Source organism: Ceratotherium simum, chromosome 22 (genome assembly GCF_057802395.1).
Source record: "Ceratotherium simum simum isolate JZ-2026a chromosome 22, ASM5780239v1, whole genome shotgun sequence".
Lineage (NCBI taxonomy): Eukaryota > Metazoa > Chordata > Mammalia > Perissodactyla > Rhinocerotidae > Ceratotherium > Ceratotherium simum.
In genome coordinates, this window is record NC_141921.1 from 49,945,267 (window position 1) to 49,969,042 (window position 23,776).

Genomic DNA, 23,776 nt, shown 5'->3' on the forward strand with positions numbered 1-23,776 from the left:
CGGGAGAGAGAGGGCGATGGAGGGTGCAATGACACAGTGGCCAACGTGGACCTCACCTGAGACACTCCACATGAAGAAGCCCCTGTGGCCGAGAACCTTCCCAGGAGCTTTACTCTCACTAGTGAAACAACCGTTTCCGCCTGCTGGCCACTGGGGTCGCCTGACCTGCTCCCGGGGTCCGTGGGGAAAGCAGCCCAGACTGAGATGGGATGCCGAAGCCAAGGCGGGGCTCTGTGCCTGGGTCATCAAGGCGCCATCGTGGGCAACGCCTAGAGACCCTGCCTGTCGGCAGATGCGGCTCAATGCTGACCCCGAGGAGTAAATCTCAGAAGACAAAACACAGACAACTTTCATTCACTCATTTGGTCTCCTAACAGGGCCAGGCCTGCCTCGGGGTAAAACAGGTAAAAATGAGGCAGGGGTGGTGGCAGGGGCCCCCCAAGGGTGGGGAGGGTGCTGCGTGGCCAGCTGGCCAGGGAGGGCCTCCCCAGGGAGCAGAGAGGCCTGGGCGGCGTGTGGGAGCAGGGGGAGAGCAAAGAGCTGCGGGACCACCCCGAGGCCAAGGGGACCAGCTCGACCCGGCAGAGGAATGGGCAGAAGAGCAGGTGGCAGGTGCACAGCCAGGGGCACGGGCCAGGTGGTGGGGACCATACCATCTGGTGAATGACTGCTCCGGCCGCTGAGTCTGGACTGACCTCAGGGAGGGCTAAGTGGGTGGGCTCGAGGATTGAAGGAGGTGCCCTGTCGCCAGGTGAGCACAGGTGGCCTGGGCCAGGGAGTGGGGCCTCGAGGAGGGGCTGAGGCAGAGCTGACAAGATTGTGGTGGGCTGGGCACCAGGAAAGAAAGGAGGAGTGGGAGGGACTCCAGGGGAGAGCCCGGATGCTGGGTTCCAGCGTGGGGACAATGCGGAGCAGCAGGCCGGGGGTGGGGAGTCAGGAGTGCTGATCCGGCCACAGTGAGACCGAGATGCCAGCCGCCCCTCCACGGGCAGAAGTCGAGGGGGTCAGGGCTGGGGCTGGCCCAATCCTGTGATTTAAAGGATGGGGATTGCATGCATGATGTCACCTGGACGCACATAGGGCCCTTCAGGTCTCCAAACAATTTACCAGCTGGTTTCTCTCCTGATAAGATATTCCTCACATTTAATAAGAGTCCATTTTCAAAATTAAATTCACACACAATTTTCTAGAAATGCTCTGCTGAGGGCGGCTCATAGATTTTTAGGTCAACGGCTCCTCTGGGGTGTTTTCGGCTCAGCAGGGCCTGTGCAGGAGGGAGTCGAGAGTAAAGGAGGAGGGGGAGCAAATCCGACCGTTCTCTGGTTCTTGCGGGCTCTCGGCACGCTGAGTCTGCATCACCAACTCAGAAATGACGTGCCCGTCCTCCTGCCTCCCAGGAGCGCCCAGCATTAGCCCAGGGAGGACAGAGCGCCACATACACAGAGCAAGTGAACAAGCTGCAAATCATCTCTGGAGGTCTGACCGCGTATTTAGACTAGAAACAACTCTGAAATATGTAAATATGCAGAAACGGAAACAAAAGCAAATAGAATACCAAGGCAGCAGCCAGAGACCTCCACTCCGCAGGCCGAGAGCAGGGGCACCGTCCTTAAGAAAAACCCAGCATATGTGGAAGGGCTGGGACGGTTCACTGCTTCACGTTTATCCTGTTCCCCTGCCTCCAAAGGATATGCTTGGAAAGGCTCCAGTCACCTTGACCTTGCCATAGAATTCACCTATTTTTGTCAAGTTTCCCTGGCACACAGAACCTCAGAGCAAGGACTGGGTATAGACTTTCTCCTTAGCACAAGGGTCCTAATCACACCACTTCGCCAGGTGGTCCCCCACACCCCTCATGGAAAACGTCCTAGGACCCACATATCAGCCCAGAGGGAAAAATCAATAGCATGAGATACGGTATGATGAGATCAGGAGGTACTACTATAAACCAGGAGCTGGCCACATCCGCCGTGGTCAAAAACCAAATTCCTGACTCAGGACACTTAAGGTGCCCAGTGAGCGCAGACTGGACAGAGATCAAAGCCCTGAGAAGGATGCTAACAGAGAAGGAAAGCTGACAAAGCTAGGCCGCTAGGGTTTCACATTGCCCGAAGAACTCTCCTACCAGAGGGGGAAAATGAACAGACGGGCCTCTGGTCTCCCCATAGCGGATAAATGCCAGAACACACTCACAAAGTACCTGTGAGCATCTGAGGGCAGGTGTGACCTGGCTAAGCTGGGGTCCAAGTGCAGAGGTGGATGCAGGCATTCTCAAATGTGAAAGAATGCAAGGAATGAAACCTCACGCCCTTCCTGGACTCGGAGACACTGCCTGATGAGGAAACTGAGCAAATAAGGAGAGACCCAAACAGCGAAGCAGCTACAGGACTAGGGTGAGAGTGTTACCACCAGGGAATGTAAAAATAATAACAAACAAAAACTGAGAGGCAGAGAGAGGTAGCTACCCTCTGAAACAGCCCAGGCCCCAGCAGTCTCATGGGGAATCCTGCCAAGAGATCACCCCAACGCTATCTAGAATATTGCAGGAAATAAAAAAATAAGGACAATTAAAAAATCCAATAAGGATTGTACAAAGGAAACTATAGATCAATCAAATATCAACATGAATATCAATGAAAAAATCCTAAATAAAATATTAGCAAATTAAATGCAAAAGCACATTAACAGAATAATACACTAAGACCAGGTACGGTTTTCCCCAGGAATTCAAGGATAGTTCAACACTAGGAAATATATTATGATGACACAATTCATCATTTTAGGAGGCCCTAAGGAGTAAAACTCACAAGCATCACCTTCATAAATGTTGAGAAGATCTTTGAAAAAATTCAGTGTTCTCTCTTGATAGTAAAAGAGAAACAGATGTAAACTTCCTTAAGACAAAGGACAACTCTCTGTGCCAGTTATCGGCCTGTCTTTTCTCACCCCGTCTATAATCTCCCAACTGCTGGGTCTGGGAGCCTGCAAGCCGCATTTCTCAGGCCCCTTTGCCAGCGGAAGGCCCTGGAGGAGAATGGATGATGCGGTCTAGGAATTGGGAGGGGCTGTTCCCATTTCCAGCAGCTCAGGTGGAGCAGCACCTCCTCAGCCTCTAGCCCCGGCAGGTGGGGCACCTCTTCTGCAGACCTGGAACCCCGAGTGAAGGCCGAAAGTGGTGACCCTGGTCTCTGCTCCCTTTGCCCCCCTCCTCTCCCAACACCCTGCCAGCCAGCTGTAGCACATGCCAATGCCAGCTGTCTGAAATGCGTAGAGTGGTTTGGTTCTGCTTTCCCAATACCCAGATGGCCCACAGTGGCCGGCATTGCTCTCGCAGTGCAAACACCAGAAGCATTCCCATGGGGTCAGGAGGAGAGGTCTGCCCACCATCACCAGTCACCCCAAACGAGGTAGGTACTGGCCAACGACATTAGACAGAGAAAGAAATGAACAGCATCAGAACTGGAAAGGAGGGGGCAGCATTACTCCTCTTTGTGGGTGTTATCACAGCAACCCCAAAAACCCAAGAAAACCCCCTGAAAATCCCTAAAGGAAGAATCCATGAGGCACAAAATTAACACGGAGAAACCACATTGCTTGTCAGTAGACGCTCTAACAGAAGAAAAGAACTCTACATAGAAACAAAAGAGATATATACTCAGGACGAAAATTAAGCAGGAAAGTAAAAGATCTCCATGAAGAAAGCTTTAAAATCTCCTGAAAGAGGATGTGAGCAGACAAAAAGGTGAACCGTACGCCTGAGCAGGAAGCCTCAACGTCATAAGGAGGGCAGTTTTCCCTCAGGTCATTTGTAAACTTAACAAATCGCAATAAAAATTCCAGTTTCTTTTTCTATCTGGAGCAAGACAGGTTGATTCTAAAGTCCAGATGGAAAAATAAATAGCATAGAGGAGAAACAAGAAGGAGAAATGTGGTGCGGACAGGACCAGTTGACCAGGGCACAGGAGGAATTTCCTTCTCTGCACTTTCCCTCATTTTAAAGCTGTGTACCGTTCTTTAAAAGAAGCTATTCTTTTATGTGGTTTCTAATGTCATTTAATAGTTGGCAAAAGCACAATTTCAGGTCTGGTACTGACAGTTACTTTGACAAAAGGAGCCCCCAGGGTTCGTCTGGGTGCCCCCACCCAGCCCGAGCAAGGCCCTGTCCTGGGGAGGGACACAGCTGGACAGGGCATCCTGGGCTGGACGAGGGGGCGGCAGCATGGCCGCATCTCCACGCAGTCATCCACGTGTCGAGCACCGAGGTCACCATGTCCTAACAGGACGGTCCAAGGCCGCAGGCCCATGGAGAGCATGGCCGACACCCTCACACTTCTGTTCCCGAATGCACGACAATAACATGCCCACCCCAACTCGTCCTGGTCCAAGAGCAATGGGCGCCTCCAGATTAGGAAGAAACAACGAACCGCCTTCACACAGTGTGTTTGCGCTCCACGATGGCAGGATTCAGTGCCCCCGGCTCTGTGGGTGGAGGCCGCATCCTGAGGGTCCCTCACTGTTCAGGATGTTGGGACAGTTCACCAGCGGCTGTCCAGTGTTTCCACAGACAGTACAGTCTACAGACACCTGACGTGAAAATACAACACCATCCCTGAAACCTCCGAAACGCCTGATTCACTTCTGATGGAGGAGTCCTTTCTCCCCACGAACGCCCTCGCCTCTGGCAGTCCACTAGGCCGAGTGGTCCTGCTCCAGGAACCCAGGGGTTGGGGTTGTGTTTTAACCATTTTAGGTGATTCAGATGAAAAGTGGGCAAAAGCAGGGCTCTAAGCCGTCACCGTTTGTCAGGAGAACAAAGGCTGAACTGACACTGCCCCACGCCCTGCTCTGCCATGTGTCACTCAACGTCTGCTCCTTCTATTCTGGGTTTACACTGTGACTGTAACAAATTCACTGCATTTTGAAAGTGCAGTGACTCATGTTCCCAAAGAGGAAGGCGTCTGCACTCTCAAGATCTCGGTAAGATCCTGCTGAGTTCACAGCCCTTTGCCCCGTCCTTGCACTGGTCACTCGTGTGTCCCATTAGCGCCTCCCTCTATCACCAGGGGCCCTGCGAGAACCTGGTTTCCTCCGACCAGTCATGAGGCAGTTTGCAGAGGGTTTGGCCCATCCCCGCTCTGCTGGCCTGGCACACCTGCCTGCTTCTCACCCCATTGACTGTCACCGCCCGCAGGTGGCCCCACCTCTCCTGCCAGCTCTTGCTGACCTGGCCACCATATCCACAGCCGCCCACTGGACACGTGTTTGACCTCCGACCCCAGACCTTCACTTCCACCCCCAGGTTGTCGGTCAGTCCTGCCACGCTCTCCCTGGTATCAGGCGACACCCACCGGCCTCATCTCTGCTCTGAGGCCTCCCTCAAGGCCCTGACCCTAAGCTGCCCACCATCCTGGGAGCTGGGTGTCAGCCGATGGCCTGAACCTGCCTTCACCACCTTGGTGGCCTCAGTTTTCCCGGAGCCTAAAAGGCTGTGGACAGCTATAGGATGCCCCCCACATCTTCAAGCCCCTTTCTCCTCCTTCCCCTCACACACTGCCTCCTCGGGGACACGTCCCTACTGACTGTCCATCCATGAGGCCCTCAGGCCGAGGTCCCCCCATCTCTGGCACTTCTAGGGTATTCGAGGGCCGGCACACATGTGTTCTGCGTCCCTCCTCCTGCCAGGCCTGTTACCAAGTCCAGATGGAAGTCTCCGGAGCTGCAGGCAGGTCTTAGGTGCAATTTATAAAGACTCGCACCAAAGACCAGGGCCCAGCTAAGCGGCACTGACTGTCCAGAAGCCACTCTGAACCAAGAAGAATCTACTCAGGGATCTAAGTCGGCACATGCACATGAGGCTCCTCCACAAACAAGGGAGTAACGTGTGTGTCTGTTTTTTTTTTTTTTGTGAGGAGATCAGCCCTGTGCTAACATCTGCCAATCCTCCTCCTTTTTTTTGCTGAGGAAGACTGGCCCTGGGCTAAATCCGTGCCCGTCTTCCTCCACTTTATATGGGACGCTGCCACAGCACGGTTTGCCAAGCGGTGCGTCAGTGCGCGCTCGGGATCTGAACTGGCGAACCCCGGGCTACCACAGTGGAGCGCGCGCACTTAACCACTTGCCCCACCAGGCCGGCCCCAATCCTCCTGTTTTTTTGCTGAGGAAGACTGGCCCTGGGCTAACATCTGTGCTCATCTTCCTCCACTTTATATGGGACACTGCCACAGCATGGCTTGACAAGCAGTGCGTCGGTGCGTGCCTGGGATCCAAACCGGTGAACCCGGGCCGCCGCAGCAGAGCACACGCACTTATGTGTGTGTCTGATTTTAAGGAGTAAGAGCACATTCCATGCACGAGATGAGTGTAAAATAATAAATTAGGGTGAACAGTTGAAGGTTTTATTTGGGAACAGCAAGTTAACTGTGAACATTTTAATGGTAGTTTGCTCATCTATGAGCTGAGATGCTGAAGTGAGAAAAATGTCCCCAAACTACAATTTAATGTGGGGGGGGATAAAAATAGTAATTTCAGCTACAATCTTCAGATCACCCATTTTTCCTGCGATATCTTAAACGGAAGCAGTTTCCATGTTTTTGGTGATTTTGTAGTTAATGTTAATTTGGGCTGTCATTTGGAAAAGATGGGCTGTCTGTGCAGATAGAAGTATGGTTTTTCCATCACACAGATGTTTATTTTGTATTAAAAACACCACGTTCTTGTTTCTACCATGTATATACACGCTGTGATATTAATGCCAAACCGTAACATCTGGGATGCCCTGTCGCTGCCCAGGGAGAACGGAACGTGGCCAACCAGAATGGGCACTCCTGGATCTGGGGAGGAAGGGAAGAAATCCTTATTTTCTCCCTGTTCAGAGACCCGTTCTAATAACCTAGCTCATGTGGAACGTTTGCCATTTCATTTACCAGATTTCTACTCGTGGCCGCTAGTGAGCACCCGGCACAGCTCCAGGGTTTAATCGATTCCTGCGTGTTTGATGGCAGTGGAAGTGCGAACACGGTGCCGTTCCTCTGGGCCCAGCAAGAGGCCCGCAGCAAACCTGTGGGGAACACGCTTGGCGAGAAGCCCGTGAGCGAGGAGAAGCGCTCACAAACCCACAGTTACCCTCAGCACCCTGGGAGCGGAGGCGGGTGGCACGCACCCCACTCCAGGCGGAGCTCTTCCAGGCCAGGCAGAGCCCGGGGGCTCCCCGAATCTCCTGAAGCCGCCCAGACTTCCCATGGCAGGACTGGCTGGTGCCCCACCACATTTCATGACTTTAGTCCTCGTGGGTGTCCTGGTGGCTCTGCTCTCCAAATACTGGCAAAGTCAGTGAGGATTTCGGGGCACAGCGCTAACACCCGAAGTCCGACTGAGGGAGCTGCTGGTTCTTCTCCCTCTCAGGGGCTCAGGCAACCCTACCAGTTTATCTGCTCAAAGATGCAGCGCCACCAGGAAGCAAGGCCCTGTGGCTCAAGTTTATACCATTTACCACGAGCAGCCTTGCTATATAAACATCGTGATGTCTTCACTTACTAATCCTCACAGCAACCGATGGGGCGGGCCTTCCTGCTATTCCCTGTTCCCAGAGGAAGAAAGCGGGGCACAGAGAGGTTACCCCATGCAAGGTCGCACAGCCAATAAGAGGAGGGGCTAGAACTTGAACCTAGCTCTCGGCTCTGAGCCTCTGCAGCACCGCTGTCACAGAAAAGGCTGCAAAACGCTTTGAAACAGACCAGAATGAGGACTGGTGTCTTCAGGGAAACTGGGTGCTGTCTGCACACACCTTCCCGATTCTCTGTTTCTATGGGGCCTGTCGTTGTCTCGGGGTGACTTTCCAACTCTGTGACTTACACACAACAGACAGCCATGCACATGGTGCCTGGACACAGACGTGCGAATGAGGTGTGTCTGGCGGAGGACACCCGACTGCCACCCCCACCTTGCACAGTCTGCACCCACATGCAAATCTCCCTCAGGTTCCTGATCACCCAACCATGTGCAGGAATTTGCACTCTCCTTTGAGCTGGTTGTAACATCTTCCCAGCTCCTCATTAATTCGTGAGTCACATAAAATCTATACATATTCACTTTATATTTGTACCAAAGACATGACTGTACCTTAAAATCCTTTCACACCGCGACTGCCTAAGCAGTGCCAGGTATTAACTAAACACTCAGAGTCCAAAAATATCCAGCACAGCCTGCTCTTAAGGAGTTCACACCTAACCGGGGAGACAGGCATATACAAAATTTGGGGTCAAAGCAGGCATGTAAATACAGCCCGGGAAAGACACCCTATTCTGAGCAACCAAGTTTAGGTGCTTCTAGAGGTCACGGACAGGTTCTGTAAAATAAGAGGCAAAGGAGCTAGACGTGCACAGTGATTATTCCTGGGATGTGGCCTCCCAGGATGAGTGTCAACAGTCTTCTGAACGTCAGTGTGAAAAAGCAGTACAGTAAGTGGTCACGTCGTGGGGCTCACACAGGATGATAACTTAACACACCTGGGAACGTGTGACTTGGAGAAGATTCCCAGGGACGTGAGTGCAGAAAGTGCTGTGCTCTGGGCAACAGAGATGGAAGTGAGGCTGAAATATATGAGGCTTTTACATCCACATCCCTACAAGCTTACATAGTAAAGTTAACCAAAAAACAAAACAAAACTTTTTTGCAACCCATTTAGGAAGTATAGGGATCGGGGTGGGTTGCCCTCCCTTGGGCGTGTTCTGTATTTCCAGGAGACTGTGGTCAGTGCTAAATGGAGGCACGGAGAAAGCACACCGGGACACGACAAAGGGGACCTTTGCCTGCTGGGCCTTTCCAGATGGCTCTGGGCAGGAGGAGAGGAGGTGAGGAAGGGCAGGACCTGTCAGCAGCCAAGCAAAGACGGAGAGAGCAGAGGGACCCAGGGTGGAGCCCGGTCACAGCGACCTCGTCCACACGCCTAGGAGCCTGGACTGTGTCCCAGAAACAGTTGGGAAAGGAATCAGAGGAGCTTTGAAGCAGGAGAAAGACACTTCAGATCTGTGCTTTCAAAATATGGCTCAGTTCCATCGTGGGGGAACTGACAGCCTGGGGAGCCCTAGGGGCCGGACGCCCCGAGGAGGCTGTGGTTGGGGTTCAGGCAGGAGAGAAAGGGAGGAATCTGAGACGTATTTAGGAAGGCAGCTATGCGCACTGCTAGACCACCAATGCTGAGACATATTGAGGAGGCGGAATCAGTGAGATTCGGGGAGGGGACAACTACAGATGTTCCAGCCTGGACGACGGAGAAGACGGGATGCCATTAACCAGCATCGAGCTAAGCAGGTTTGGGGACAGGCCAGTTAATCCCAGGGTTTTGGACACAGAGGTAGCAGCCAGTACAGGTGGGAAGAGGGGAGCAAAGATCAGGAGAGGACTGAGGGTGGATGTAGAGGGGTGGGAGCTGCTGGTCTGAACTACAGCTAAAGCACGAAGCAGAAAGAGTTAAAGTAGCAGGACTGAAACTGCTGGCCTTAGAAAGGCCTGCTTGCAAGGCTGGCCCTTAGCCAGAGGCTGGGCACTGAATGGTAAACAGTCCTCTACACTGATAGAAAACTTCCCCTAAAAGATAAGAGTGGCTCACTGTGCTTAAACTGTTTGTGCATAAACAATGTGGTTTCTGCTGAACACCCGCTTACTTTCTGGGAGTCTGGAATTTTGGTACACGCCAGGTAGGGGATGAGCAGCCCCTGAGTTGTCACAACTTCTTGTTGGAGGAATTAAGTGTGTCCTGTGTGACTCCACAGGGAGAGGATTCTCGGAAGCTCGCTCCTGCTTTCCTCCCGGACTTCATCCCCTGCGCCTTTTCCTTCTGCCAATTTCGCTTTATATCCTTTCACAGCAATAACTCTCAGCCTCGAGTATGACTATGTGCTGAGTCCTGTAAGTTCTCCTGGGGGAGATCATGCAACCTGGGGCTGGTCTTGAGGACCCTGACACAGGACACAGTCAATAATTTTTCAGATAAACAAATTGGGTGCGTCCCAAGTTGCTGGCCAAAAGAAATTCTGAACAGAGTGTATTGAATATCCCAGACCAGTAGTTTTCAAACTTATTTAAAGCAGTAGAATTCCAATATATAGAAAGTTTATAAGTGAAGCTCTTAGTATGGGTTAATTTATTCCACTAATCAGTAAGATCCATAAGCATGGAAACCCACCTCCCTTCCCAGTGGCATCCCAATAGCTGACCCAATGCCTGCACTCAGTGGGTGCTTTCAATAAATACCTTGTTACTAGAATTAAATAATTTAGGTTTAGATGTATGAAATTCACTTAATATGACACCAGCCAACGAGAGCAACAAAGCTAGTGTGATGAACCAAAACCCCCATTACTCGCAATCGGGAGAACCCTACAGACAACGGCAGACACCTCACGCCCACTCAGCTCCCATGCAGTTCAAATCAGAAATCAACAGAATCTCAGAAACACCTTCTTTTTCTTACCGACTTGTCGTCTGGAAGCAGGAGTGTAAGCCGACCAGGAAGGGGTTGCTGGATGCTTGCTCGAACACATGCTTCTCTGTCTGCACCCAGTCAATGTCCTGAAATCGAAACCAGGGAGCGTTAACGAGGCTCCTGAACACCCTTCACAGGCATCCTGGAGATGGAGAGGCAAGAGAGGAATGTCTCTCACCTCTGCTTGTGGGAAGACAATGCAGAGAAGAAAAGCAAAATGCCATTAAGCAATACATCACCACCACCAGCATCATCTATTATTATCCCCCACTGTCATCATTATCATCACCACCATCTCCATCTCTATCACTACCATCACCATCACCACCATCACTATCTCCACTACTATCATCCATTATCACCACCATCACCACCACCATCTCCATCATCATCATCATTTCCACCACCATCATCCATTATCATTCACCACCTCCACCATCATCATCACCACCACCATCACCATCATCATCACCACCATCACCATCTCCACTACTATCATCCATTATCACCACCATCACCACCACCATCTCCATCATCATCATCATTTCCACCACCATCATCCATTATCATTCACCACCTCCACCATCATCATCACCACCACCATCACCATCATCATCACCACCATCACCATCTCCACCGCTATCAGCACCATTATTTATCATCTACCATCATCATCATTTATCACCATCTCTACCACCACCATCAAAGCCCCCACCGCCAGCTGTGTGCTGGCCTCTGGGCTACAGGTTGTCCATGCACTGCCTCATGGCAGTCTTGGGAGGTTGGTATTATTATCTGCACTTAAGACATGAGGAAATGGAGGGTGGAGGGCTATGCAGATCCCCCAATGTACTATACCCATCTCCAAGCACCAGCTCCTCCCACAGGCTGTCTCCCTCCAGTTCACATGAGAGCTGGGGGAAAGCTGCAAAGTCAAGTCAACTTTAGGGTCATGATGATTCCATGTCTTTGGTTCCATTCCAACCCCAGAAAGCAGAGCTGGACGAGGTTCCCAAAACTTGCAAGGTTAAACCCCTCACCCTAGGGGCTAGGAAAGCGAGAGGGAAAGGGATATGCCCGAAGTAGGGCTGCCTTCTCATGAAGGTGTGTGGAAACAAATGAGCAGACTCTCAGTGAGCTTCCCTTTACTGGGCCAAAGACATCCGGTCTCTGCTCCTCAGGCTCAGTCCTGAGCCCTAACTCTTCTCTTCCCCCTCTTCCCGAGCTCCAGACCTGCTCATGCCATGGCTGCTCAGCATCTCCACTAGGGCCTCACACTGCACAGCAGGCCTCCCCCAGAGCTCTCGACCAGCCCCGCCATCTGTTCTCCAAAGGCACCCGGGCACCCAGGCACTCAGGCTGGAAACCCTGGGGGGTCGCCAAGACTCCTCTTCCCTCTCTCCCCTGCCCCTCTGAGATCAAGCCACCAGGGCCTTCCGCTCAGCTGTGGCTGCCTCCTTCCCGCCTGCTAGACTCTGAGGCTGTTTTAACAAAGTACCACAGACTTGGGGGCTAAAAATATGACAAATTTATTCTCTCACTGTTCTGAGGCCAGAAGTGTGAAATCAGGGTGTCAGCAGGGCCACGACCCCTCCAAAGGCCCTAGGGGGGATCCTTCCTGCCTCTTCCAGCTTCTGTGCCTCAAGGAGTGCCTCAGCTTGTCTCTCTGCCTCCCTCTTCACATCAACTTCTCTGTGTGTTTGTCTTTTCTTCTGTCTGTCTCAAATCTTTCTCTGCCTTTCTCTAAAAAGACACTTGTTGTTGGATTCCAGGCCTGCCCAGATAATCCAGGATCTCCCCAAGATTCTTAATTACATTCTGCAAAGACCCCATTTCCAAATGAGTTCCTATTCACAGGTTCCACGGATTAAGATGTGGACATGTCTCCTTGGTGGCCACCATCTAGCCCACTGCAGTGCCCCTAAAGCCTGATGTCCACGGGCCAGATGTGTGGCCATGGGACACCCGTGTCTCTCACAAACACAGGCACACACAGACAGGTGCGCACACATACACCTGGCTCCCGCTCACCAGCTCCTAGAATCACACTCTTCCCCAGAGACCACCTAGAAGTCCCACCTCCACATCTCGGCCCACAGGGGATGATTTGAAGATGCTAAGGGAACAAACCTGAGCCGTGGCTCTCCTCTGAAGGCCTCTGCTCTGAGGGTTCTGCAAACGTAACCTCACACATCCCCTTAACTTTCCAGCCAGCCGGTGCTGGGAAGGGGTTTGGATTCACCTTGTGGTGCCGCTGACCAGCGGTGGAGATGCTGGCAGGGCACCGCACCTCTCAGAGCCTCAACTTCCTCCACTGTAAGGTGCAGACACCACCACCCACTTGTGAGCTCAGCACCCAGGGTGAGGGGCCAGTTGGGTAGTCTGTGCACTGCAGAAATGCACCGGGCTGGGAGGGCAAGTAAGAGCTCAAGCTCAGCCCCAGCTCTACCCTCCAAACCACGGGCTGGGGCCAGGGGAGGGCGGGGCCTTCTGTGGCCTGGTGGCTCTGTGTGCACCAAGCCACCTTACGTGCTAGCACTTGCTCAATAACAGCATCATTGTTATCTACACCTCAGTCTTCTCTCTGCTCCTAAGAGATGTAACCTGCATTCAGGTGTGAAAGAAAAAGATCACAAGTACCTGAAGCTGAGAAGCCCACGGAAAGATGCTCAACACGATTAGTCTTTATGGGAGCGCAAAGCAAAACCACCACGAGATACCACTTCAAAGCCACTAGGATGGCGATAACCAAAAACCAGAAAATACCAAGTGCTGGAGAGCACGTGCAGATGTGGGAACCCTGTGCATTGCTGGTGGGAATACGAAACGGTGCAGCTGCTGTGGAAGACAGCTACGCTTCCTCAAATAGTTAAACAGAGTATTATATTACCCTGTGACCCAGCAATTCCACTCCTGGGAAAATACCCACGAGAACTGGAAACAGAGACTCAGACACCTGTACGCGAGTGTTCACAGCAGCACCGTTCACAACAGCCCTGAGGTGCAGACAACCCAACGTCCAGCAACAGACGGGTAAACCAAATGCAGTATATTTATAAACAGAATATTGTTTGACCATAAAAAGGAACGAAGCTCTGATACACACTACAATGTGGATGAACCTTGAAAACACGTTAAGTGAGAGAAGCCAGACACAAAAGGCCACAGACTGTATGATTCCATTTCAATGAAACGTCCAGAATAGGCCAATCCACAGAAAGAAAGCAGATTCGAGTTTTAGGGGAGGGGGGAGGGGGGAGGGCAGTGACTGCTTAATGGGAACAGGGTTTCCTTCCAGGGGGCTGAACATGTCCTGGAGCTGGATAGTGTGGTGGTTGCACAACATCGTGAATGTGCTAAAGGCCACTGAACTGTATATTTTCAAATGGTTAAAATGGCAAATTTTGTTATGAGCATTTTACTTTAATTAAAAGAAAAAAGTACATGAAGCCCGAACGAAGATTCCGGCAAATGCACCACGACCCAGCACACGTGCGCTACCTCGGCGGGAGGCGGCTCTCACCTCGTCGTCGTGGACCAGCTCCTTCTTCACCACCTTCATTGCGTAAATCTGGTCATTCTTCTTCAAGCGAACCAGCAGGACCTTGGCATAGCTCCCGCGCCCAATGACCCTGATGAGGTCGAAGTCCTGCAGCCCGAGCCCCTGAGATATCTTGATTCCATCCATCCCATCGATAACCGGCTTGAGGTCCTGAGGGAGGGGAGGACAAAGGGAGAGACAGTGAAGCGGGAACCTGTGCGGGACTCAGAGAATTACACATCAGCCGTGCCAACCTCGCAGGACCCCGCGTGTGCCCCAGAGCTCAGAGCCCCAGTTCTGCTCACGAGTCTGCACTCCACGTCCTAAGGACCCCCCACCCCACTTGAGAGAAAACCAAGAACTAAAGATTGGAAGAAGCTAGAAATCCAAAAGCTACTCATTTTCACAGACCGTGGCCCGTCACCAGCCACAGGTGGCCCCTCTAGGAGCGATCTGGGATGCCAGGATGGCTGAAGAGGTGACCACAGGCTCACATGCCCCAGGGCCATTGGGGCCGACCCAGAGCCACCTGGCCCTCCCTCTGGATGATAAAGCGTAACTAGCTGACGCCTGCAAAGACCTGTCAAGGCCCCAGCAGGTATTATCGGAAACACATAATGAAAGAGAAAGGCAACGGGATTGAGAACACAGGCTTCCCTCCTGTGAACTGCTTCTGGCAAGGATATTTGTGGTGAAGGAAGGAGGTAACTATGCTCCTGACTCATCCCAGACACAGAATGACCAGGGAGAAAAATCTAGAAGTCAGGGGGGTGACATCTATTTTGGGAAAGGTGTGGGCTTCGCAAGGTGGAGCTGTTCCCTGAGGTTTCCTGGACTGAGGCTGAGAACACCAGTCGTGTGACCGTTTTCCTTGCTCAGGAACACAATCTGTTGCGCCTTATTTATCACCCAAAGCCCACAAAGGACCAAAGACAAATTGCAATATTATGATTTATAATAAGAAATACATAGTTGTTCTACGACCCCATTCCTGTCATACAGCTCCCAAAACCCTAGGAATTTCCTAAGTGAGGAGAGCTAGAAAGGTGTCTTTTGTTATGTTAATGAGGTGACTTTCGGAAAGCATCTAAGGATGGGGCCGGTTGCCAGGGGAACCAACCGTGGGATTGGAGGGTTGGAACTTTCGGTCCCTCCACTCCACCTCCGGGAAGAGAAGAGGGGCTGGAGGTTGACTGTAGCACCAAAGGCCGATGATTTAATCAACCATGCCTGTGTAATGGAGCCTCTAGGAAAACCACAAAATTCTGGACGGGGTTCGGAGAGCTCCCTGGTTGGTAAACTCGAGGAGATTCGGGGAGAGTGGGGCATGGAAGCTCTCTGCCCCTTCCTCATCCCTTACCCTATGCATCTTTTCCATCGGGCAGTTCCTGAGTTGTATCCTTTTATAATAAATTGGTAACCTAGTGAGTAAAATGTTTCTCTGAGTTCTGTGAGCTGCTCTAGCAAATTAAACGAAACTTTAGAGGGGGTCGTGGCAACACGCAATTTATAGCTGGTCAGTCAGAAGCACAGGTGACAACCTGGACTTACAACTGGCATCTGAAGTGGGGGGGTTGGGGGGAGTCATGGGGGACTGAACCCTTAACCTGCGGGATCTGATACCATCTCCAGGTAGATAGTGTCAGAATTGGGTTATATTGTAGGACACATGGTCAGCGGCCACTGAGAACTGAAGAATTGCTTGGTGGTGTTGGAACACACACAATGGGAAAATAAAGTAAGGCTTTTATGCAAATAAAATTTAGCAAAAATTGCAGCTCAAAAGCCAGCCCTGGACCCACTCTGCTGTCTGGGCGGAGAGGGTGCTGGGGAGACTGCACACACAGCAGAAGACGGTGCCAGGATCTGGACCCCAAAGAGCCTCTGGGCATTCATGAAGGATGTGCCCCAAGCAAGACCCAGCTAATACGCAGCAGCAGCCCGTGTTTCCAGAGCCACGTCCTGGGCTGGTGCCCCCCCACCTCACAGTCCCGACAGACTGACTTTGCCACACCACACACCCCGTCCCCCAAAGCCAGAGGGCCCCGTGCCCCGGGTGAGGGGTACCCATGGGTGCAACGTCTAGCTGCTTCATGAGGCACCAATTTTCCAGCGAGGGGACACCTGTCAGGGGACAGAAGATGGTCTAGAAAATGAAAACATGCGAACACTGGGAGCGAGAGGAGAGCCAAGCTCCCAGTGAATCCCGTGAGCATCAGTCAGTGCACTCCTGACCCTGCCACCCAGCCACAGACACACCTCAGACGGGACAAAGGACAAAACCAATCGGCAGCGATTCACACACGTTGATCTCCGTAGGCCATGCCAGCCACCAGGAGGACCAAGAAGACATGAAAGGCAAGTGGTCCCAGGCCCCAGGGCCAGCCTTCCCACTTCTCAAAGCACAGGCACGTGGGGTTTCCGCTGTGGAGGTCGCTGTGCTGCTTGTGGCCTGCTGTGATGGCCTGAGCCACCCTGTACTGAGGTGGAAACAGTCACACCAATGGTCAGTGCTGTGGAAAGCTTCCTGTGTGTGGGGCCTGGTGCTCAGTGTTCACACAAACACTCCCCGTTTACCCTCAGGAAAAGGTGCGATCGCTATTCAAACTTGACAGAACAGGATCCTACGGTCAGAGAAGTCCCCCAACCAGGCTCAAACGAGGCCTGCCACTTGGGTTCACAGAGACTCAGCCAACGACGTCCCGCGCCCCCGCTCTGCACCAGTGTGAGAATCGTACAGTGAGCACCAAAGCCTCACCTCTGAGTTCCAGCAGTGGCTCACTTCCTGCCATATTCACTTGTCCTCTCTCCCCCTAGCTATTCAAGATTACCTGTGCTAAATATCTGAAAGACTTCATGGGACTTCAGCCCTAAACGGTACAGGGTGCATCATCCTGGAAGTACACAAGACCATGCCCTCATTTAAGACGAGCAGCAATTCTCAAACATATCTAGTACATATTTCAGTTTCCATAAATGCCCCAGAAATGAGCTAATGAACGTCTAAAAAGAATGCTGGAAATTCCAATGAGTCATTTTAGATACTCACCTCAGAATCATCTTTAATGTTGTCATGTTTCCGGGTTGAAGAAATATAAGCAACTAATGCAGAGAGGAGGAAAAATGGATGTTACGGGTATTGTCAGTGGTATGGCCTGAGACACAGGGAGCCCATGGACCCTGGCACCTTTGCAGACACACAGTGGCCCAGGCCAAGCCAGCGGTGCTCAGGGCACATGCATGGAGCAGCCACATCTGACTCTACTAGAGTCTGAAGAAAATGCAGCTTCCTGGGCCCTACCCAGACCTGCTGACTCTGAATATCTCAGAGTGGGGCTTGGGAATCTGCATTTGCGATGTTTCCCCAATGATTCATCTAGAAGTAACTAGTCATAAGATTTTGGTGTTTAGTCTTCCAGTCTTTGTTCTTAGAGTATGCAGATGGACAGATGGATGGATAGGTGGGTTGGTGGGTGGATGGTTGTATAGGCGGGTGGGTTGAGTAGATGGATGGGCGGATGGATGGATGGAAGGATGGCTGGGTGAGTGGGTGGATGGATGGATGGTTGGGTGTGAGGATGGGTGGGTGTGTGGCTGGGTGGATGGATCGACGGTTGGGTGGATGCGTGGATGGGTGGATAGATGAGCGGGTGGATGGATGGATGGATGGATGGTTGGGTGGATAGGTGGGTGGATGGATGGTTGGGTAGATGGGTGGGTGGATGGGTGGGTGGATAGATGGATGGATGGTTGGATAGCTGGATGGATGGATGATTGGGTGGATAGATGGGTGGATGGTTGGGTGTGGGGGTGGGTTGTTTGTTAGGAGTCTTCTTTGTGTGAGGTGCTGTGCTAACTGCTTTATGTTCCGTGGTCTCATTTCAACCTTCAAGGGCTCCTAGGGGCCGGAACTCATATTTATCAAGTGAGGGCTAGGGGTCTCACACACCCTTGTAATAATCCACATAATTTTAGAAGCTCAGAGCTGGGCCATCAGTCCAATTGGTATTCAAAATTTCTCTCTGAATGCTTCTTAGCATTAAAAAAAGTCTCTCCTCCACCAAAAAAAAAAAAAAAAAAATCCACTAAAACTCAAGAACCATGCAACAGCATATCGTGTGCACAGTGGCCACCTAGCAGGCCCTCCCACAGAGATCAGCTCTGTGCAGCAGCCTACTTGTGGGAGGAGCCTGGCCGTGGTGGCTACTGCACCAAGTGCCTTCTAGAACTCCTGAAGTTGGCAAGGGAAATCCCCACCCCTGGACTCCCACAGCAGCAACTCATGGAGACATGGGCACCCAGGGAAAGCCACCCCACCTTGCCCACCTCTGCCCAGGGATGAGGGGAGGCCCTAGACAGCATGTCCCCAGCCTGCAGCGAGGCAGCCATGCTCGCCAATATTGACCCTTGGAGAGTAGCTGGGATGTAGAAAAGATTCCTGGTCAGAAAGGGGAGGCAAACAGGCATTCCAGGGCGAACAGAGCCTGTGCTCTGCCAACGAGAAGAAAGCAGCCCCTACTTCCATGGGTCTCCTCAGGAGGAAGGTCCACATCGTCCTTATCATCTACTGCAGGTTCTTGGGAAGGCATGACAGAATCCTGCAGAGAGACGGGCGTTACAAAGTGACCAGGTAGCTTTTGGAGACACTATGTGACGTTTTAAATCACCTAGTACATACATTGTAACAAGTATCAGAATACATTCATACAAATACAGCAGTTACATTATTGCACGGACAAGGGAAAGACAGCCACTGAAACCACCTGTGATTCCACAGGCAGAGGCACCTCAGGCTGTGACCTTTCCAGCAGGTGATTTATAAAATGGATGTTTTTATATAACACTTGGTAACCTCTCCCCACCCTCCCACTGCCATGTCATGCGCATCTGTCAGCAGCCAGGCACTGAGCCCCGTCTCCAGCTCGCGGGGTTCCGTGGGGCTGAGGTCACAACTGAGACAGCTCCCTATCGGCAGACATCTAGGCTCCAGGCGTCGGCGTCCCTCAACCCGACTGTCTACATCTTCGGGGCTGGCCTCACTTCTTAGGCTAACGTGGACCTAGGGGATCAACGGGTATGTGCGCCTTTATGGTTTTGGCAGCCACGGCTGAAAGGACCCCTAGAAAGACCATGCCAATTCACTCCGCACCGGTCTGTGGGGGGACCCCATGTCCTGGTGCTTTGCCAACATCGGAGTGAGACCCAGATCAGACTCTGTCCCTGTCCTATGAGAGGTGACAGCCTATCAGCCCCGGAGGCGTCCTTCCTGTTCACACTGTGACAGGATGCAGATGAGCCCACTGTCCCAACGTGTACACCCGCTGCACCCAGGAGGGATTGGTTGTTCAATCCAGGCTCCCACTCGCGTGCACAGCTGGAACGTGAGTGGAGGCCTGGATGCTCAGCAAGGGAGAGTTGGTCAATAACCGCTGAAGGGCCTGGACGCTTTAAGTTCACGATTGCTGGCTGGTGGTGAGAGGCACACAGCCCACGGGGCCGGGTCCCCTGACTTGCAGAGCAGCACGGGGCTTTCCTCTCTGCAGCCCCCCCATGAACTGCTTTATGACTGGGGTACGGACGAGCCACAGCCTACTCCCCACCCCCAGCCCAGAGCCACAGAGGGCACTGGAGGCCCCCCAAGAGCGCTGGGGGCTCTCAGGGCTCGGGAAGAAGGGTCCTGTCCCAGACCGCTGGCCCGGGCCATCACTCTGCAGCCCACAGATGCCCCCTCCTCTTGTCTCATCAGTGGCAGGGACAGTGTCAGGATGCCACTGGGACAGGAGGACCAAGGGTCACCAGGGTTGGCGTGGACAATAGGCTCAAGGCCGCACCCGAACCTCCCCTGTGCGCTCTGAAGCACCCCGCGCCCCCCAGGGCCTCACCTGGCCCACACTCACCATATGCCTGTTGCAGGTCAGCGGGACGAGGACGTGGCAGCGTTTATGGACCAGCAGTTTGCAGTTGATGCACCTGTAGCCCTGCCTCGCGAGACCCCATATCCTTTCGCTGCACTGGCCACAGTACGCTCTCTGCAGACGAGAACAGCAGCCGTCAAGCTGGGGGCCTGGGCACCTCCCGAAGCCCATGCTACACTGAGGGAACTCAGCCGAGCACTGGGGCATGTTGTGCCTTCACTGGTTTTCTCAAAGGACGACATGGAGCTGCAAGCAAGAGGCAGCCCTGTCACCTTGTCACCTTGTCACATCTGGGCACCAGGCCCTGCCCAGGCTCAGCAGCCCCCACTCGGGTTCATCCCAACGTTGGGGGAACCTGCAGCCCCAAGGTGGGGGGGCTGGGTCCCTGCTCTGGGTGAGGGGAAAGGGGAGCCCCTGTTGGGCAGGGTGACGAGACCCCTCCACAGGCATGCATGCTTGCTTACAGGGGCTGGCAGGGGCATCGCAGCTCCCGCCAGGCTGTGTGCAGAACAGCTGTGGGGTCCCGTCTGGGTGGAGTCACCCAGGCTGACAGAGGCTAGGGAAGTCCCTGGCCTGACCCTCATCCCAACATCCCACCCAAATGACGACCACGGAGAAAACGATCGGCCTGGCATTCTGACTGGTCACACTTTTAAACTGCCATAGGGCAGCATGCAATTATCTTGGCACGTTTTTCAGTATCTTTAAAGATTTTATTTTATTTATTTATTTTTTTGTGAGGAAGATCAGCCCTGAACTAACATCCGTGCTAATCCTCCTCTTTTTGCTGAGGAAGACCGGCCCTGAGCTAATATCTATTGCCAATCCTCCTCCTTTTTTTTCCCCAAAAGCCCCCCCCAGTAGATAGTTGTATGTCATAGTTGCACATCCTTCTAGTTGCTGTATGTGGGACGTGGCCTCAGCATGGCCGGAGAAGCGGTGTGCTGGTGCACGCCCGGGATCCGAATCCGGGCCGCCAGCAGCGGAGCGCGCGCACTTAACCACTAAGCCACGGAGCCGGCCCTCTTTAAAGATTTTAAATGGTCAATCTTTGTTCTTCATGATTCTAAACAATGTGAAATTAATGACAATTATCATTTTGCTTGGTGATCACGATTCTGAATGTCTGAAAATGCACGAGGATGGATGTGCTTGGAAACCTGTTCCCACGGTTGCTCACCGTGAGCCAAAGTCACCTCCACAGTCACGCGGCCCATTCGCACATCAGCAGGAACCTGCTTTCTGTTTAGAATTTCCCCAGCCGTAACTCATTTACACGTTTTAGCCCTCTTTTGCCATTTTTAACAAATTTGTCTCTTTTGAGAGTCCCAAATTACTCCTGAAAAAGAATAAAAAGGAATACAAGTGCACTAGCCATCTGAAGTGAGTTCATGCAAGAAAACGCATCCAGTCCTTACAATGTGTGGGCACAGGGTGTGGCCGAGCGAACGAACCAATGTGCCACATCTCGTAGGATGTGCCTGCTCTCAGGCCAGTGGGCGCCAGTTTTCTCATCAGGGAGGAGCCGCGCTTGGAAACCAGGGGCCCAGGGAGCCCCCTCCCCACACACAGAGCTCGTATGCCCTAGGCACAGTCGTGGGCCAGCACCTGGGACAGTGCCAGCACACAGTGGACACCCAATAAAAGTCTGCTGCAGACAAGTACGCACACACACACATACACGCACACACACACATACACGCACACACTGCTTTTAACTTGGGTAACGAGAAAAAAAAAAAGATTTTATTTCAAGTCCTCCGTGTTGCCTAAACCATCCTTCCCACAAGGAGCCAAGCACGGATTGTGGGCTCCATCCGGGAATGGCCTGAAACACGGCAGATAGAAGTGGGGGCCCTCACCCAAGACCTCCGACTCCAGCCACCCTAGTTCAACACTGACACTGGCATCTTCGCCCCAACAGGGCAACTGCTGAATGCGTAAATTCAGAATTCAAAGAAGGAGCTTCACCACAAAGACCAGTTTTCACCATTTACAAAACCATTAAAAAAATTCACATTTTTAATATAACGTGCTAAATGTGTTTAGCTTTCTCTAAGTCACCATTTAGCAACTTGATCTGTAACACTTGGGTCATATTTAGTGGCAAATTCACAGCCTCCTGGTGCCTTTACAAATGGACAAAGATCCCTTCCCTAAGAGTCACCCTCACCAGGGGCCAGGCCAGGACGACTGCTGACAGGTGGCAGCGTGAATTTGCCGGGCATCAGCACCAACTACCTGGAGACCACACGCAGGAGCGCCTCAGGAGAGGCTGCCACGACGCTGCCAAAGGCCCTTTATTCCAAATATACACCTGAAATATTAACATTTCAGGAGATGTGCCACTAAAAAATAAAACAAAACTTAAAATCCAAGCTTCTATTCTCAGAAATTCACATGAATTAATAAATTAGTAAGGGAAAAAATATTTTTAAGTCTCTCTTACGTGCTGCCACATTGGCTCCTCGCTCATATTTTCAATCACTGGTTTCAGTTTTTCGATCGCACTAAACACTCCCTTTACTGCAGTCAGTCTAAGCCTCTGGTCTGCGTTTCTGCAGTTCGTGCTCTGGACGCCTCTTTTCCCACTGCAATTCGTGGTTTCTGACTGCGAGCTCAGGTGTTCTGTTCATTTACCTGTGGGAATCCTTTGAGGCTGGGCTGAAGAGAAACACTGTTTGCTTCTGCCAGCCTGGGCCCATCCAGCTGTGCAGATTTGGGCTACCAGTGTGTGTGAGGTCCAGCTTGAAGCTTCAGATTCTCAGGAAGTGTGTCCCCCTCCTCCTCACATAAGGTATAAGGAGCCACTCTGCTGCCCCGGGTAGGCAGCCTCATTTCTCCTCCATCCTCTGTACCCAACTTCATGCCAATGCGGGGTGGGGAGGAGGTCTCACACTAGGCCCCAAACCTGTTCCTCTCATCATGGCGTTGATCAGGAACCAAGTGGTGACTCCAATCTTCTAGTCTAGGGGTGGGCAAATGATAGCTGAGGGCCAAATATGGCCCACCACGTGTTTTTGTAAATAAAGTTTTATTGGAACACAACTAGGCTCATTTGTTTACATACTGTCTGTGGGGGCTTTCGCCCTATAATGGCAGAGTTGAGTAGTTGCAACAGAGACCTTGTAGCCCACAAAGTCTAAAACAACTACTCTCTGGCCCTGTACAGGAAATCTTGCTAACTGCTGCTCTACTAGTTGTTCAGACCAGAAAGTGTAAGAGAAATCCTTGAGTGGTGTGGCCGCTTTGGGGTAGTGTCTTCAGAACTGGTCTCCCTGTCCCACCCTCGCTCCCTAGCGTATCTTCCCCACCCTACAAGGACCCAGGTGAGCGCGTCGACTCTCTGCTTCCTGTGAACTCACATTAAAGGCCAGAGTCTCTGGACTGTCCACCCAGCTGGGCCTGCAGCACGAGGGGTCCACCTGCCACCAGCAGAGGCTCCTCCAGCAGCTCCAGGGCTGTGGTTGAGGCCCCTGAATGGGGTCGTTTGTTACACAGCAAAGGGAGTAACAGTAAGTTCAGATACTGTCTCCACTTGTGAAAACAACACTGAGCTGATCTTCCTCATATGCAAACCTTTGAACGTCAGATTTCTTTTGGACAGATGCTTTGCAGAGGACTGCAGGACAGGAGCATCTTAGAGCCACTGACGCATATTTCCCAACTGGTTTCCAGAAAGTAGGGGTCCATGTCTGCACCCCACAGGAGGGAGTGGACCCCATTGCCACACACACAGCAACACTGAGCACTAATGACTTTTAACGTCTTTGACTCTGACGGGGAAAATGTCTTGCAATTCTTTGATTACCAATGACGGTTAAGCCACCTACATTT

The 23,776-nt window shown here is 52.2% G+C and overlaps 1 protein-coding gene across 2 annotated transcripts in view; it reads right to left on the minus strand.

Moving 5' to 3' along the window:
- The window catches only part of PRKCZ (protein kinase C zeta), a 117,681-nt gene that overhangs the window by 11,538 nt on the left and 82,367 nt on the right, over positions 1–23,776 (minus strand). The window contains exons 6-10 of one of the 2 annotated variants that reach the window (XM_004425501.3): positions 19,922–20,053; positions 18,544–18,622; positions 17,074–17,126; positions 14,007–14,195; positions 10,472–10,569 (exon numbers count right to left, since the gene is read on the minus strand). In XM_004425501.3, the coding sequence (XP_004425558.1) occupies positions 10,472–10,569; positions 14,007–14,195; positions 17,074–17,126; positions 18,544–18,622; positions 19,922–20,053 (551 nt within the window). The remainder of the gene's footprint in view (positions 1–10,471; positions 10,570–14,006; positions 14,196–17,073; positions 17,127–18,543; positions 18,623–19,921; positions 20,054–23,776) is intronic. The other variant, XM_087446978.1, reaches the window with a different exon arrangement.